The sequence below is a fragment of the Coloeus monedula genome, assembly GCF_965178545.1.
Source record: "Coloeus monedula genome assembly, chromosome: 32".
Lineage (NCBI taxonomy): Eukaryota > Metazoa > Chordata > Aves > Passeriformes > Corvidae > Coloeus > Coloeus monedula.
The window spans coordinates 478,217-495,708 of record NC_138812.1 but is presented as its reverse complement, the minus strand read 5'-3'; the positions used below and the strand labels follow the sequence as shown (position 1 = coordinate 495,708).

Below are 17,492 nucleotides of genomic sequence, written 5' to 3'. Positions count from 1 at the left end.
CTCCTCACCCCCCCCCCCCTCCCCTCACGCGTTGGCGGGAAAATCCTGAGGGGAACCTTCCCCCCCCTCCCCCCCCCCCTCCCCTCACCTCACGCTGCCCTTCCCGCGCATGCGCCGCCATTTTCCCGCCCTCACCGCCCCCCCCCCCCCTCCCCTCACAGCCTCCCCTCACGGCGGCCTCTCCCCCCCGCCGCCGCCACCGCCGCCGCCGCCGCCGCTCCCGCCGCCGCTCCGGACCGGGGAATCTCCGCTCACCCCTCGCAGCCGCTTGATCAGGGCGCTCTTCTGGCCGCTCTTGGCGAGTCCCCGCTGCTCCAGGGCCGCTTTGAGGTCGGCGACGCGGAGCAGATGCAGCGGCCGCCCGTCCAGAGTCACCTCCTCCCCGTCCGCCATCTTGGTGTGGCGCCGCTTGCGCTACGCCTTCGGCCGCTTCCGGACGTGGCTTCGGCAACTTCCGCGCGCCTCCTTCGGGTGTTTCCGATACTCGCTCGGAGCTTTTCGGTTCTTCCCGTTGGGTTTCTTCGGGTGTTTCCGGTTGTTCTCGGCGTTTTCATTCGGGTGGGGGAACTTCCGGAAAGCGTTCGGGTGTCTTCGGAAAGCTTCGTGGATTTCCGTGAGGAAGCTCGGCGGTTTCCGTGAGAAAGTTCGGGGGAATTCCCCGTAAAAAAAAAAAAAAAAAAAAAAAAATTAAAAAATTCGGGGAAAAAAAAAAAAAACCGGCGGAAAATTCCCGGGATTCTTTTATTATTTTGAGGCAAAAACCGACGCAAAAGATTAAAAATAAAAACACCGAGACTTCATTTTTTTTTTTCTGCCAAAGGATTTTTATTCGCAACCAGCCCCGCCCACAACGAGGCCACGCCCCCATTTCCCCCCTAAAAATATTAAAATTCATTTTTTTTTGGGGGGGGAAGGGGAGGAGGAGGAGGAGGGGGGGGAGGGGCGGAGCCGGCTCTGCCCCGTGACGTCACAAGGAGGGCGTGGCTTCCATCAAAAAAGCCACGCCCCCCACTTTTTTTTTTTATTTTTTTTTTTTAAGGCACTGGGTGGGGGTGGGGGGAGGGGCGGGTCTAGGGGTGGTCGGAGGGGGGGGAGGGGGGTTTGGGGGGGTCCTGGAAGGGGGAGGGGTCGTCCTCGGCCCCTCCCCCACCCCCCGGGTACACCACGAGCAGGAGGCGCTGCCCAAAGCGGGTCAGGGAGGCTGTGGGGGGAGGGGCAAAAAGAGGGGGGGGAGGGGAGGGGTGTGAGAGCCCCTCCCCCCACCCTGGAGCCCCTCCCCCAAAACCCCGCCCCTCCCCCCCCCCAAAAAAAAAAAAAAAATGAACCACGGAGAGCCCAAAATGTTGGGGAAAACGCCCCAAAAATTCCACCGAAACCGCCCCCCCCCCAAAACCAACTTTAAACCCCCCCAAAATCCACCCCAAAACTCCCCCAAATCCCCTTTAAACCCCCCCAAAAGTCCCCCCAAATCCCCCCAAACTCCCCAAAACCCCCCATAACCCCCCCCAAAGCCCCTTTGAACCCCCCCAAACGCCCCCAAATGACCCCAACCCTCCCAAACTCCCCCAAAACCCCTCCAAACTCCCCAAAACTCCCCCAAAATCCCCCCAAATCCCCTTTGAACCCCCCCAAAGCCCCCAAATGACCCCAAACCCCCCAAAAATCCCCCAAATCTCCCCCCAAACCCCCTTAAAACCCCCCCAAACTCCCCCAAATGACCCCAACTCCCCCAAACTCCCCCAAAATCCCCCCAAATCCCCTTTAAACCCCCCCAAACCCCCTTAAAACCCCCCCAAATCCCCCAAACTCCCCCCAAATCCCCCCCAAATCCCCTTTAAACCCCCCAAACTTCCCCCAAACTCCCCCCAAACTCCCCCAAATGACCCCAAACTCCCCCCAAGCCCCCTTTAAACCCCCCCAAACCCCTTTAAACCCCCCCAAATCCCCCAAATGACCCCAAACTCCCCCCAAGCCCCCTTTAAACCCCCCCAAACCCCTTTAAACCCCCCCAAATCCCCCAAATGACCCCAAACTCCCCCCAAATCCCCCCCAAATCCCCTTTAAACCCCCCCAAAACCCCCAAACTCTCCCCAAACTCCCCCCAAATCCCCCAAATGACCCCAAACTCCCCCCAAGCCCCCTTTAAACCCCCCCAAACCCCCTTAAAACCCCCCCAAATCCCCCAAATGACCCCAAATCCCCCAAAAATCCCCCAAATCTCCCCCCAAATCCCCTTTAAACCCCCCCAAAACTCCTCCAAATGACCCCAACCCCCCAAAACCCCCCCAAATCCCCTCCAAACTCCCCCAAAATCCCCCCAAATCCCCTTTGAACCCCCCCAAAGCCCCCAAATGACCCCAAACTCCCCCAAACTCCCCCAAATGACCCCAAACTCCCCCCAAATCCCCTTTAAACCCCCCAAACTCCCCCCAAACTCCCCCCAAATACCCCAAACTCCCCCCAAATCCCCCCCAAATCCCCTTTAAACCCCCCAAACTCTCCCCAAACTCCCCCCAAATCCCCCAAATGACCCCAAACTCCCCCCAAATCCCCCTTAAACCCCCCCAAACCCCCTTAAAATCCCCCCAAATCCCCCAAATGACCCCAAACTCCCCCCAAACCCCCCCCAAATCCCCCAAACTCCCCCCAAATCCCCCCCAAATCCCCTTTAAACCCCCCAAACTTCCCCCAAACTCCCCCAAAACTCCCCCCAAATCCCCCAAATGACCCCAAACTCCCCCCAAATCCCCCAAATCCCCCCAAACCCCCTTAAAACCCCCCCAAACTCCCCAAACTCCCCCCAAATCCCCCCCAAATCCCCTTTAGAGCCCCGCCCCTCACCCATGGCGCGGCGCAGGGCCGGGGGCCGGGGCCCCCCCCGGACGCAGAGCAGGTAGACGGGGGCGCCGGTGGCCATGATGGCCAGGCCGATGCCGCAGACCAGGGGCTCGGACCACACCGAGAAGAGCAGCAGCGCCCCCCAGAAGAGCAGGTAGAGGGCCGGGAGGAGCAGGTTCACCTGGGGGGGAGGGGCGGCGTCCGTTGGCGGGGGGGGGGGGCGGGAAGGCGCCGGGGTGGGGGGAGGGGCGGTGGGTTTTGTGAATGGGGGGGCGTGGGAATCCTAAGGGGGGGGGGGGTGTTAAGGGCGGTCATTTGTATGAATGGAGAGCGTGGGAAGGCACTGGGGGCGCTAAGAGTGGTCGTTTTTATGAATGGGCACCGTGGGAATCCTAGTGGGGGGCGTTAAGGGCGGTCACTTGTATGAATGGAGAGCGTGGGAAGGCACTGGGGGCGCTGGGAGCGTTTGGTTTTGTGAATGGGGAGCGTGGGAAGCCACTGGGGGCGCTCGGGGGGGGATCATTTGTATGAATGGGGAGCGTGGGAAGGCACTGGGGGCGCTAAGAGCATCCGGTTTTGTGAATGGGGAGCGTGGGAAGCCACTGGGGGCGCTAAGAGCGGTCACTTTTATGAATGGAGAGGGTGGGAAGGCACCAGGGGCGCTGGGAGCGTTTGGTTTTGTGAATGGAGAGCGTGGGAATCTGCAAGGGGGTGCTAGGAGTGGTCGTTTTTATGAATGGGCACCGTGGGAATCCTAATGGGGGGCGTTAAGGGCGGTCACTTGTATGAATGGGGAGCGTGGGAAGCCACTGGGGGCGCTAGGAGCGTTTGGTTTTATGAATGGGGAGCGTGGGAAGCCACTGGGGGCGCTCGGGGGGGGGGTCATTTGTATGAATGGGGAGCGTGGGAAGGCACCGGGGGCGCTAAGAGCATCCGGCTTTGTGAATGGAGAGCGTGGGAATCTGCAAGGGGGCGCTAGGAGTGGTCGTTTTTATGAATGGGCACCGTGGGAATCCTAATGGGGGGCGTTAAGGGCGGTCACTTGTATGAATGGGGAGCGTGGGAATCCAGCAGGGGGCGCTGGGAGCGTTTGGTTTTATGAATGGGGAGCGTGGGAAGCCACTGGGGGCGCTAGGAGCATCCGGTTTGGTTTTATGAATGGGGAGCGTGGGAAGGCACTGGGGGCGCTGGGAGCATCCAGTTTTGTGAATGGGGAGCGTGGGAAGCCACTGGGGGCGCTAAGAGCGGTCACTTTTATGAATGGAGAGGGTGGGAAGCCACTGGGGGCGCTGGGAGCGTTTGGCTTTGTGAATGGAGAGCGTGGGAAGCCACTGGGGGCGCTAGGAGTGGTCGTTTTTATGAATGGGCACCGTGGGAATCCTAATGGGGGGCGTTAAGGGCGGTCACTTTTATGAATGGAGAGGGTGGGAAGGCACTGGGGGCGCTGGGAGCGTTTGGTTTTGTGAATGGGGAGCGTGGGAAGCCACTGGGGGCGCTCGGGGGGGGATCATTTGTATGAATGGGGAGCGTGGGAAGGCACTGGGGGCGCTGGGAGCGTCCGGTTTTGTGAATGGGGAGCGTGGGAAGCCACTGGGGGCGCTAAGAGCGGTCACTTTTATGAATGGAGAGGGTGGGAAGCCACTGGGGGCGCTGGGAGCGTTTGGCTTTGTGAATGGGGAGCGTGGGAATCTGGAAGGGGGTGCTAAAAGTGGTCGTTTTTATGAATGGGCACCGCGGGAATCCTAATGGGGGGCGTTAAGGGCGGTCACTTGTATGAATGGGGAGCGTGGGAATCCAGCAGGGGGCGCTAGGAGCGTTTGGTTTTATGAATGGGGAGCGTGGGAAGGCACTGGGGGCGCTAAGAGCGGTCACTTTTATGAATGGAGAGGGTGGGAAGGCACTGGGGGCGCTGGGAGCATTTGGTTTTATGAATGGGGAGCGTGGGAAGGTACTGGGGGTGCTAAGAGCATCCGGCTTTGTGAATGGGGAGCGTGGGAATCTGCAAGGGGGTGCTAAAAGTGGTCGTTTTTATGAATGGGCACCGTGGGAATCCTAATGGGGGGCGTTAAGGGCGGTCACTTGTATGAATGGGGAGCGTGGGAAGCCACTGGGGGCGCTAAGAGCATCCGGTTTTGTTATCAATGGGGAGCGTGGGAAGCCACTAGGGGCGCTAGAAGCGTTTGGTTTTATGAATGGGGAGCGTGGGAATCCACTGGGGGCGCTCGGGGGGGGATCATTTGTATGAATGGGGAGCGTGGGAAGGCACTGGGGGCGCTAAGAGTGTTTGGTTTTGTGAATGGGGAGCGTGGGAATCCGCTGGGGGCGCCGGGGGGGGTCGTTTTTATGAATGGAGAGCGTGGGAATCCACCAGGGGGCCCTAAGAGCATCCGGTTGTGTGAATGGGAAGTGTGGGAATCCACTGGGGGCGCTAAGAGCGGTCACTTTTATGAATGGAGAGGGTGGGAAGGCACCAGGGGGCGCTGGGAGCATTCGGTTTTGTGAATGGGCGGCGTGGGAATCCAGCAGGGGGCGCTAGGAGTGTTTGGTTTTGTGAATGGGTGGCGTGTGAATCCACATGGGGGTGGTTAAGAGCGGTCATTTGTATGAATGGGGAGCGTGGGAAATACCCAGGAGAGGTTTCGTTATGAATGGGGAGGGTGGGAACCCAGCAGGGGGCACCAAGAGCGGTCATTTTTGTGAATGGAGAGCGTGGGAATCCTGCAGGGGGCTCTAGGAGTGTTCAGTTTTATGAATGGGGAGCGTGGGAATCCACTGGGGGCTCTAAGAGCGGTCATTTCTATGAATGGAGAGCGTGGGAAGCCACCAGGGAGAGCCAAGAGAGCTCGTTTTTTTGTGAATGGAGAGCGTGGGAATCCTGCAGGGGGCGCTAGGAGCATTTGGTTTTATGAATGGGGAGTGTGGGAATCCTAATGGGGGCGCTAAGAGCGGTCATTTCTATGAATGGGGAGCATGGGAATCCAGCAGGGGGCACCAAGAGGACTTAAATTGATGAATGGGAAGCAGGGCAGGGCGTGGGAAATAGCCGGGAGAGGTTTTGTTATCAATGGGGAGCGTGGGAATCCACCAGGGGGCGCTAAGAGCATTCGGTTTTATGAATGGACGCCGTGGGAATCCTAAGAGGGGCGCTAAGAGCGTTCGGTTTTGTGAATGGGGAGCGTGGGAATCCAGCAGGGGGCGCTCCCAGCAGCCAGTTTTATGAATGGGCGGCGTGGGAATCCTAACAGGGGCGCTAAGAGCGCTCATTTATATGAATGGAGAGTGCGGGAATCCACCAGGGGGGCGATTGGAGCAGTCATTTGTATGAATGGGGAGCATGGGAATCCACTGGGGGGCGCTAAGAGCGTTTGGTTTTTGTGAATGGACGCCGTGGGAATCCTAAGGGGGCGCTCAAAGCGGTCATTTCTATGAATGGAGAGCGTGGGAATCCACTAGGGGGCGCTAAGAGCAGTCGATTTTCTATGAATGGGAGGTTGATTTTAGCGCGGGAATCCTGCAGGGGGCGCTAGGAGCGTTCGGTTTTATGAATGGGCGCCGTGGGAAGCCGGGGACGTTTTTTTGGGGGATGAATTTTTGGGGTGAATTTGTGGCGTTTTCGGGGCTTTCCGGAGGGATTTTTTTTTGGGGGGGAAAGGGGGCGTGGCTGACCTTGATGGGGCGGGGCAGGTGGGGCTCCCTCCACCTGAGCAGCACCAGCCCGGCCACGGTGACGCCGTACCAGAGGTAATTAACGAAGCCCACGTAATTAATGAGCGTGTAGATGTCGCCCGTCACCAGCATCAGCAGCGTGGAGACGCACTGGGGGAGGGGCAGGGGGCGGGGCTTAGTGGGGAGGCCACGCCCACCCGGCCACGCCCCCAAAATCCCCGGATTCAGCCTCAAAATCCCTGATTTAGCCCCAAATTCCTTCAATTTAGCCCCAAAATCCCCGGATTCAGCCCCAAATTCAGCCACAAAATCCCCAAATTCAGCTCCAAATTCAGCCCCAAATTCAGCCCCAAAATCCCCTGATTTAGCCCCAAATTCAGCCCCAAATTCAGCCACAAAATCCCCAAATTCAGCCCCAAATTCAGCCCCAAAATCCCCAAATTCAGCTCCAAATTCAGCCACAAAATCCCCAAATTCAGCCCCAAATTCAGCCCCAAAATCCCCAAATTCAGCTCCAAATTCAGCCCCAAAATCCCCAAATTCAGCCCCAAAATCCCCAAATTCAGCCCCAAATTCAGCCCCAAAATCCCCGATTTAGCCCCAAATTCAGCCCCAAATTCAGCCCCAAAATCCCCAAATTCAGGCCCAAAATCCCCGGATTTTGCCCCAAAATCCCCGCCCCCCAAGCCCCGCCCCCTCCCTTTAGCTCCGCCCACTCCCCAAGTTTTTGCCCTTTTTTGCCCAAATTTTGCCCGTTTTTTGCCCGTTTTCCCCCCAAATTTCCCCTTTTTTTCCTCAATTCCTCCCAATCCTCTTCCCCCACCCCTTTTTGTCCTTTTCCCCCTCATTTTTCCCTCAAATCTCTCCTTTTTTTTGCCGTTTTCCCCCATTTTTGGCCATTTTTTCCCATTTCTCACCTAATTTTCTCCTTTTTTCCCCCAATTTTCCCAATTTTCCCAGAATTCCACCCAAACCCCTCCCACACTCTCTTCCCCCGTCATCTCCCCCCCCTTCCGTGCCGTTTTTCCCCCATTTTCAGCTGGTTTTGGGCCGTTTTGGCCATTTTTTGCCATTTTCCCCCATTTTTCACCTAATTTTCTCCTTTTTTCCCCAATTTTCCCAAACCCCTCAGAATTCCACCCAAATCCTTCCCATGCTCTCTTCCCCTATCATTCCCCCTCCCTTTTGTGCCGTTTTCCCCCATTTTCGGCAATTTTTGGACCATTTTAAGCCATTTTTGGCCATTTTTTGCAATTTTCTTCCCCGTTTTTCACCCAATTTTCTCCTTTTCTTCCCCAATTTTCCCAATTTTCCCAGAATTCCACCCAAACCCCTCCCACACTCTCTTCCCCCGTCATCTCCCCCCACTTCCGTGCCGTTTTTCCCCCATTTTCAGCTGGTTTTGGGCCGTTTTGGCCATTTTTGGCCGTTTTCCCCCATTTCTCACCTAATTTTCTCCTTTTCTTCCCCAATTTTCCCAATTTTCCCAGAATTCTACCCAAACCCCTCCCACACTCTCTTCCCCCGTTATCTCCCCCCACTTCCGTGCCGTTTTTCCCCCATTTTCGGCTGGTTTTGGGCCGTTTTGGCCATTTTTTGCCATTTTCCCCCATTTTTCACCTAATTTTCTCCTTTTCTTCCCCAATTTTCCCAATTTTCCAAGAATTCCACCCAAACCCCTCCCACACTCTCTTCCCCCGTCATCTCCCCCCACTTCCGTGCCGTTTTTCCCCCATTTTCAGCTGGTTTTGGGCCGTTTTGGCCATTTTTGGCCGTTTTCCCCCATTTCTCACCTAATTTTCTCCTTTTCTTCCCCAATTTTCCCAATTTTCCCAGAATTCCACCCAAACCCCTCCCACACTCTCTTCCCCCGTTATCTCCCCTCACTTCCGTGCCGTTTTTCCCCCATTTTTGGCCGGTTTTGACCATTTTCAGCCATTTTTGGCCATTTGGGGCCATTTTTGGCCATTTTTCACCCAATTTTCTCCTTTTCTTCCCCAATTTTCCCAATTTTCCCTGAATTCCACCCAAACCCCTCCCACACTCTCTTCCCCCATCATCTCCCCTCACTTCCGTGCCGTTTTCCCCCCGTTTTTGGCCGGTTTTGGACCGTTTTTGACCATTTCCGGGCCGTTTTTTCCCCGTTTTTCGCCGTTTTTTCCCCGTTTTTTCCCAAAATCCCCGCTTTTCGCCCCAATCCCGGCGCTCACGGTGACGAGCAGGGCGGGCACGGGCGTGCGGCGCCGCAGGTGGATCATGGCCAGCAGGGCGGGCAGGTGCCCCTCCCGCGCCCCCGCGTAGAACAGCCTGGTGACGTCATCGGGGCGGGGAGGTGACGTCATCGGGACGGGGGAAATGACGTCATGGGGCGGGGAGGTGACGTCATCCCAAAAGGGGGGAGGGGCCACGGGAAGGGGGAGGGGGGGAAATGAGGGGGGGAAAAAATGAGGAAAATTCTGAGGGGAAAAGGGGGGAATTTGGGGAAAAAATGGGGAATTTGGGGGGGTTTTGGGGGGATTTTGGGAAAATTTGGGGGATTTTGGGAAAATTTGGGCGGGATTTGGGGGGAGAAATGGGGAATTTGGGGGGAATTTTGGGGGATTTTGGGCGGATTTAGGGTGGATTTTGGGGAATTTTTGGGGACTTTTTGGGGAATTTTGGGGCGGATTTTGGGTGGATTTTGGGTGGATTTTGGGTGGATTTTGGGTGAATTTTTGGGGAATTTTGGGTGGATTTTGGGGAATTTTTGGGGACCTCTTGGGGAATTTTGGGTGGATTTTGGTGGATTTTGGGGTGGATTTGGGAGTGGATTTTGGGGAATTTTTGGGGTATTTTGGGTGGATTTTGGGTGGATTTTTGGGGATTTTTGCAGATTTTGGGGGTGATTTTGGTGCATTTTGGGGTATTTTGGGTGGATTTTGGGGTGATTTTGGGTGAATTTTGGATGAATTTTGGGTGAATTTTTGGGGAATTTTGGGTGGATTTTGGGGAATTTTTGGGGACTTTTTGGGGAATTTTGGGGCAGATTTTGGGTGGATTTTGGGGTGGATTTTGGGTGCATTTTGGGTGAATTTTGGGTGAATTTTTGGGGAATTTTGGGTGGATTTTGGGGAATTTTTGGGGAATTTTGGGCGAATTTTTGGTGCATTTCGGGGTGGATTTTGGGGCGAATTTTGGGGTGGATTTGGGTAGATTTTGGTGCATTTTGGGGTGGATTTTGGGCGGATTTCGGATGGATTTCGGGGCGATTTTGCTGTATTTTGGCTGATGTTTTGGGTGCATTTTGGAACGGATTTTGGGGGGATTTTGGGGAATTTTTGGGGAATTTTGGGCGGATTTTGGAGCGAATTTTGGGATGGATTTTGGGTGGATTTTGGGCGGATTTTGGGCAGATTTTGGTGCATTTTGGGGTGGATTTTGGGCGGATTTTGGGGTGAATTTTGGGGATTTTTGGGGGAATTTTTGGTGGATTTTGGGTGAATTTTGGGTGAATTTTTGGGGAATTTTGGGGAATTTTTGGGGACTTTTTGGGGAATTTTGGGGCGGATTTTGGGTGGGTTTTGGTGGATTTTGGGTGAATTTTTGGGGAATTTTGGGTGGATTTTGGGGAATTTTTGGGGAATTTTGGGCGAATTTTTGGTGCATTTTGGGGTGGATTTTGGGGTGGATTTTGGGCGGATTTCGGATGGATTTCGGGGCGATTTTGCTGTATTTTGGCTGATGTTTTGGGTGCATTTTGGAACGGATTTTGGGGGGATTTTGGGGAATTTTTGGGGAATTTTGGGCGGATTTTGGGTGGGTTTTGGTGGATTTTGGGTGAATTTTTGGGGAATTTTGGGTGGATTTTGGGGAATTTTTGGGGAATTTTGGGCGAATTTTTGGGTGAATTTTTGGGGAATTTTGGGTGGATTTTGGGGAATTTTTGGGGAATTTTGGGCGAATTTTTGGTGCATTTTGGGGTGGATTTTGGGGTGGATTTTGGGCGGATTTCGGATGGATTTCGGGGCGATTTTGCTGTATTTTGGCTGATGTTTTGGGTGCATTTTGGAACGGATTTCGGGGCGATTTTGGGGCGGATTTTGGGGAATTTTTGGGGAATTTTGGGCGGATTTTGGAGCGAATTTTGGGATGGATTTTGGGTGGATTTTGGGCGGATTTTGGGCAGATTTTGGTGCATTTTGGGGTGGATTTTGGGCGGATTTTGGGGTGAATTTTGGGGATTTTTGGGGGAATTTTTGGGGGAATTTTGGGTGAATTTTGGGTGAATTTTTGGGGAACTTTGGGTGGATTTCGGGGAATTTTTGGGGAATTTTGGGTGGATTTTTGGGTGAACTTTGGGTGAATTTTTGGGGAATTTTGGGTGGATTTTGTGGAAGTTTTGGGGAATTTTGGGCGAATTTTTGGTGCATTTTGGGGTGAACTTCGGGGCGGATTTTGGGCGGATTTTGGTGCGTTTTGGGGTGAATTTTGGGTGGATTTTGGGGTGCATTTTGGAGCGGATTTCGGGGCGATCTTGGTGCACGTTGGGGCGGACTTTGGAGCAGATTTTGGGTGCATTTTGGGTGGATTTGGGCTGGTTTTGGGGCTCTCACCTGGAGCAGGTGAAGAGGGAGCCGTTGACGCCGCCAAAGGTGGAGAGGGCGACGGCCACGGGCATCACCCAGGCCAGTGGCCCCAGGACCCTCTCGCCGAAGCTCTGGGGGGGAAAAGGCCCCGATGGAGGCGGAGTCCCGACCTTCCCAAAATTCCCAGCCTTTTCCCCAAAAAATTCCCGCCTTTTTCCCCCAAATTCCCGCGTTTTTCCCCAAAATCCCCGCTTTTTTCCCCCAAAATTCCGCTTTTTTCCCCCGATTTTCCCTTTTTTCCCTCGTTTTTTTATGCTTTTCCCCTCATTTTTCCCCAAATTTCCACTTTTCCCAACATTTTCCAAAAATTTCCACTTTTTCCCCAAAAATTCCTGCTTTTTTCCCCAAATTTCCTGCATTTTCCCCCAAATTTTCCCTCACTTTTTTGCTTTTTTCCTCATTTTTTCCTAAGTTTTCTCATTTTTCCCAACATTTCCACAAAATTCCCACTTTTTTCCCAAAAATTCCACTTTTTCCCCCAAATTCCCGCTTTTTTCCCCCAAAATTCCGCTTTTTTCCCCCGATTTTCCCTTTTTTCCCCCGTTTTTTTATGCTTTTCCCCTCATTTTTCCCCAAATTTCCACTTTTCCCAACATTTTCCAAAAATTTCCACTTTTTCCCCAAAAATTCCTGCTTTTTTCCCCAAATTTCCTGCATTTTCCCCCAAATTTTCCCTCACTTTTTTGCTTTTTTCCTCATTTTTTCCTAAGTTTTCTCATTTTTCCCAACATTTCCACAAAATTCCCACTTTTTTCCCAAAAATTCCACTTTTTCCCCCAAATTCCCGCTTTTTCCCCCCAAAATTCCGCTTTTTTACCCCGATTTTCCCTTTTTTCCCCCGTTTTTTTATGCTTTTCCCCTCCTTTTTCCCCAAATTTCCACTTTTCCCAATATTTTCCCAAAATTTCCACTTTTTCCCCAAAAATTCCCGATTTTTTCCAAAGTTTCCTGCATTTTTCCCTCCAATTTTCCCATTTTCCCTCATTTTTTGCTTTTCCCCATTTTTTCCCAGATTTCCTCACTTTTCCCAACATTTCCACAAAATTCCCACTTTTTTCCCAAAAATTCCACTTTTTCCCCCCAAATTTCCACTTTTTTCCAAAAATTCCTGGTTTTTTCCCCAAAATTTTCCCATTTCCCCCTCTCTTTTTGCTTTTCTCCTCATTTTTCTCCAAATTTCCACTTTTCCCCAACATTTCCCCCAAATTCCCGCTTTTTTCCCCAAAATCCCCACTTTTTTCCCCGAAATTCCGCTTTTTTCTCCTCAATTTTCCCTTTTTTCCCTAATTTTTTTATGCTTTTCCCCTCATTTTTCCCCAAATTTCCACTTTTCCCAACATTTTCCCAAAATGTCCACGTTTTTTCCCAAAATTCCTGGTTTTTTCCCCAAAATTTTCCCATTTTTGCCTCTATTTTTGCTTTTCTCCTCATTTTTCTCCAAATTTCCACTTTTCCCCAACATTTCCCCCAAATTCCCACTTTTTCCCCAAAATCCCCGCTTTTTTCCCCCAAAATTCCGCTTTTTTACCCCGATTTTCCCTTTTTTCCCTCGTTTTTTTATGCTTTTCCCCTCCTTTTTCCCCAAATTTCCACTTTTCCCAACATTTTCCCAAAATGTCCGCTTTTTTCCCAAAAATTCCTGCTTTTTTCCAAAGTTTCCTGCATTTTTCCCTCCAATTTTCCCATTTTCCCTCATTTTTTTGCTTTTCCCCATTTTTTCCCAGATTTCCTCACTTTTCCCAACATTTCCACAAAATTCCCACTTTTTTCCCAAAAATTCCACTTTTTCCCCCGAATTTTCCACTTTTTTCCAAAAATTCCTGGTTTTTTCCCCAAAATTTTCCCATTTCCCCCTCTCTTTTTGCTTTTCTCCTCATTTTTCTCCAAATTTCCACTTTTCCCCAACATTTCCCCCAAATTCCCGCTTTTTTCCCCAAAATCCCCACTTTTTTCCCCCAAAATTCCGCTTTTTCCCCCAATTTTCCCTTTTTCCCTCATTTTTTTATGCTTTTCCTCTCCTTTTTCCCCAAATTTCCACTTTTCCCAACATTTTCCCAAAATGTCCACGTTTTTTCCCAAAAATTCCCATTTTTTCCCCAAATTTCCTGCATTTTCCCCCAAATTTTCCCTCACTTTTTTGCTTTTTTCCTCATTTTTTCCTAAGTTTTCTCATTTTCCAAACATTTCCCCAAAATTCCCACTTTTTCCCCAAAATCCCCACTTTTTTCCCCCCAAATTCCACTTTTTTCCCCCAATTTCCCCATTTTCCCCTGAATTTTTTGCTTTTTCCCTCATTTTTCCCCAAATTTCCACTTTTTCCCAACACTTTCCCAAAATTCCCACATTTTTCCCCAAAATTCCCCACGTTTCCTCCAAAATTCCACTTTTTTCCCCAAATTCCCACATTTTTCCCCCAAATTTTCCCCTTTTCCCCTCACTTTTTTGCTTTTTTCCTCATTTTTTCCCAAGTTTTCTCACTTTTCCCAACATTTCTCCAAAATTCCCACTTTTTCCCCAAAATCCCCGCTTTTTTCCCCCAAAATTCCGCTTTTTTCTCCTCAATTTTCCCTTTTTTCCCTAATTTTTTTATGCTTTTCCCCTCATTTTTCCCCAAATTTCCACTTTTTCCAACATTTTCCCAAAATTTCCACGTTTTCCCCCAAAATTCCCACATTTTCCCCAAAATTCCTGTGTTTTGCCCCAAAAATTCTGCTTTTTCCCCCCAAAATTGCCACTTTTTTCCAAAAAATCCCACGTTTTTCCCCAAATTTTCCCATTTTTCCCGGACTTTTTTGCCTTTTTCCCCATTTTCCCCCAAATTTCCACTTCTTCCCAACATTTTTCCAAAATTCCTGCGGTTTTCCCCCAAATCCCCATTTTTTCCTAAAATCCCCATTTCTTTATCCCAAAATCCCCATTTTTTTCCTAAAATCCCCATTTTTCCCCTAAAATCCCCATTTTTATCCCCAAAATCCCCATTTTTTTATCCCAAAATCCCCATTTTTCCCGTAAAATCCCCATTTTTCCCCTAAAACCCCCATTTTTTATCCCAAAATCCCCATTTTTTATCCCCAAAATCCCCTTTTTTTATCCCAAAATCCCCATTTTTTATCCCAAAATCGCCATTTTTCCCCTAAAATCCCCATTTTTTTCCCCTAAAATCCCCAATTTTTATCCCCAAAACCCCCACTTTTTATCCCAAAATCCCCATTTTTTTCCCCAAAAATCCCCATTTTTTCCCCTAAAATCCCCATGTTTTATCCCCAAAATCCCCATTCTTTTTCCCCTAAAATCCCCATTTTTATCCCCCAAATCCCCATTTTTTATCCCAAAATCCCCATTTTTTCCTAAAACCCCCACTTTTTATCCCAAAATCCCCCTTTTCCCCCTAAAATCCCCATTTTTTTATCCCAAAATCCCCATTTTTCCCCTAAAATCCCCATTTTTCCCCTAAAATCCCCATTTTTCCCCTAAAATCCCCATGTTTTATCCCCAAAATCCCCAATTTTTATCCCAAAATCCCCATTTTTTTATCCCAAAATCCCCATTTTTCCCCTAAAATCCCCATTTTTTTCCCCTAAAATCCCCATTTTTCCCCTAAAACCCCCACTTTTTATCCCCAAATCCCCATTTTTTATCCCCAAAATCCCCATTTTTTATCCCAAAATCCCCACTTTTATCCCAAAATCCCCACTTTTTTCCTAAAATCCCCATTTTTTTCCCCTAAAATCCCCATTTTTTTTATCCCAAAATCCCCATTTTTTCCCCTAAAATCCCCATTTTTCCCCTAAAATCCCCATGTTTTATCCCAAAATCCCCATTTTTTTCCCCTAAAATCCCCATTTTTTCCCCTAAAATCCCCATTTTTATCCGCAAAATCCCCACTTTTTATCCCCAAATCCCCATTTTTCCCCTAAAATCCCCATGTTTTATCCCCAAAATCCCCAATTTTTATCCCCAAAATCCCCATTTTCTATCCCCAAATCCCCATTTTTATCCCAAAATCCCCTTTTTTTATCCCAAAATCCCCATTTTTTATCCCAAAATCCCCATTTTTCCCCTAAAATCCCCATTTTTTTCCCCTAAAATCCCCATGTTTTATCCCCAAAATCCCCTTTTTTTATCCCAAAATCCCCATTTTTTATCCCAAAAATCCCCATTTCCCCCCCAAAAAAACCCGGTTTTTTTCCCCCACTTTGGGGATTTTTGCCCAAAATCGCCCTTTTTCGCCCCAAAGCGGCCTCACCACGGCCACGGCGTCGCTGTCCAGGATCTCCTGGGGGCTCATGGCCGCCAGATACGCCACGTTGGCCGCCACGTACAGGAAGGTGACCAGCGGCAGCGAGATCGAGATGGCCAGCGGCAAATTCCTGCCCCGCATTTGCATAAATTAGCATAAATTAGCATGAAAGGGCGAAAATCGGCTCTAAAGTAGCAGAAATCGGCACAAAGCTGCCCGAAATCGGCCAAAATCAGCCCGAAATCAGCCCAAAAGTAGCCCAAAAGTAGCCAAAATCCCCCAAATTCCAGCCCCGGTTAGCATAATATTTGCATAAATTAGCATAAATTAGCATAAATCGGCATAGATTGGCCCTAAAGTAGCAGAAATCGGCCCAAATCACCCCCAAAGTAGCCAAAATCGGACAAAACCCCCCCCCAATCAGCCCTAAATTAGCATCGATTAGCATAAATTAGCATAATTTTAGCATGAGATTAGCCTCAGGTGCCCCCAACACCCCCCAGGTGCTCCCAGGTGCCCGCAGGAGACCCCAAATCCCCCAAAAATCCCCTCAAATCCCCTCCAGGTGCCCCCAAATCCCCCCCAAATGACCCCAAATCCCCTCCAGGTGCCCCCAACACCCCCAAATTCCCCCAAATCCCCCCCAAACCCCCTCCAGGTGCCCCCAAATCCCCCCAAAATCCCCCCAGGTGCCCCCAAACTCCCCCAAATTCCCCCAAATCCCCCCCAAATCCCCCCCAGGTGCCCCCAAATCCCCCCCAAACCCCCCCAAATCCCCCCAAACCCCCCCCAGGTGCCCCCAAATCTCCCCCAAATGACCCCAAATCCCCCCCAGGTGCCTCCAGGTGCCCCCAAATCCCCCCCAAACTACCCCAAACCCCCCCCAGGTGCCCCCAAATCCCCCCCAAATCCCCCCCAGGTGCCCCCAGGTGCCCCCAAATCCCCCCCGGTGCCCCCAGACCCCTCCCAGGTGCCCCCAAAAATCCCCCAAATGACCCCAAATCCCCCCCAGGTGCCCCCAAACTCCCCCAAACTCCCCCAAACCCCCTCAATCCCCCCCAAATCCCCCCCAGGTGCCCCCAAATCCCTCCCAGGTGCCCCCAGACCCCCCCCAGGTGCCCCCAGGTGCCCCCAAGTCCCCCCAAATCCCCCCCAAACCCCCTCAATCCCCCCCAAATCCCCCCCAAATCCCCCCAAATCCCCCCCAGGTGCCCCCAAATCCCCCCCAAATCCCCCCAAATCCCCCCCAGGTGCCCCCAAATCTCCCCCAAATGACCCCAAATCCCCCCCAGGTGCCTCCAGACCCCCCCAGGTGCCCCCAGGTGCCCCCAAATCCCCCCCAAACTACCCCAAACCCCCCCCAGGTGCCCCCAAATCCCCCCCAAATCCCCCCCAAATCCCCCCAAATCCCCCCCAGGTGCCCCCAGGTGCCCCCAAACTCCCCCAAATCCCCCCCAAATCCCCCCAAATGCCCCCCAGGTGCCCCCAGGTGCCCCCAAATCCTCCCCAAACTCCCCCAAATGCCCCCCAGGTGCCCCCAAACCTCCCCAAATCCCCCCCAATCCCCCCCAAATCCCCCCAAATCCCCCCCCGGTGCCCACCTGTGCGGGCGCTGCAGCTCCTCGGTGACGTAGTTGAGGAAGTTCCAGCCGCCGTAGGCGAAGGAGCCCTGCAGGCAGGCCAGGAACAGCGGCCCCGCGGCCGGCGGCGCCCAGGGCCGGAACGCCTGCGCCGGCTGCAGCCACCAGTGCTCGCCTGCAACGGTTCGGGCACGCTCGGGGATTTTTTCGGATTTTTTTCGGATTTTTTTTGGCAATTTTTTGCGGGTTTTTACCGATTTTTTACGGGTTTTTGCCGATTTTTTACCGATTTTTTACGGTTTTTTACCAATTTTTTACGGATTTTTTACGAATTTTTTATGGATTTTTTACGGTTTTTTACCGATTTTTTACGGTTTTTTACCGATTTTTTACGGTTTTTTTACGGTTTTTTACCAATTTTTTACCAATTTTTTACGACTTTTTACCAATTTTATACAAATATTTACAGATTTTTTACGGTTTTTTACCGATTTTTTACGATTTTTTATAGCTTTTTTACAATTTTTTACCAATTTTTTACCG

General features: G+C 51.3%; 2 protein-coding genes across 2 annotated transcripts in view; both read right to left on the bottom strand.

Annotated features, from left to right (window-relative positions):
• ACIN1 (apoptotic chromatin condensation inducer 1) overlaps positions 1–509 on the bottom strand; it is a gene marked incomplete at its 3' end in the record, with an annotated part of 53,851 nt that extends 53,342 nt beyond the window's left edge. The window contains exon 1 of the mRNA XM_082299482.1: positions 256–509. Coding sequence (XP_082155608.1) covers positions 256–393 — 138 coding nt within the window. The 5' untranslated portion in view covers positions 394–509. The remainder of the gene's footprint in view (positions 1–255) is intronic.
• Positions 510–848: 339 nt separating this feature from the next.
• Positions 849–17,492, bottom strand: part of LOC309583681 (large neutral amino acids transporter small subunit 2-like) — a 27,597-nt gene continuing 10,953 nt past the window's right edge. The window contains exons 5-11 of the mRNA XM_082299480.1: positions 16,971–17,222; positions 15,376–15,499; positions 11,097–11,200; positions 8,715–8,811; positions 6,505–6,654; positions 2,842–3,019; positions 849–1,201 (exon numbers count right to left, since the gene is read on the bottom strand). Of these exons, the coding sequence (XP_082155606.1) occupies positions 1,071–1,201; positions 2,842–3,019; positions 6,505–6,654; positions 8,715–8,811; positions 11,097–11,200; positions 15,376–15,499; positions 16,971–17,222 (1,036 nt within the window). The 3' untranslated portion in view covers positions 849–1,070. The remainder of the gene's footprint in view (positions 1,202–2,841; positions 3,020–6,504; positions 6,655–8,714; positions 8,812–11,096; positions 11,201–15,375; positions 15,500–16,970; positions 17,223–17,492) is intronic.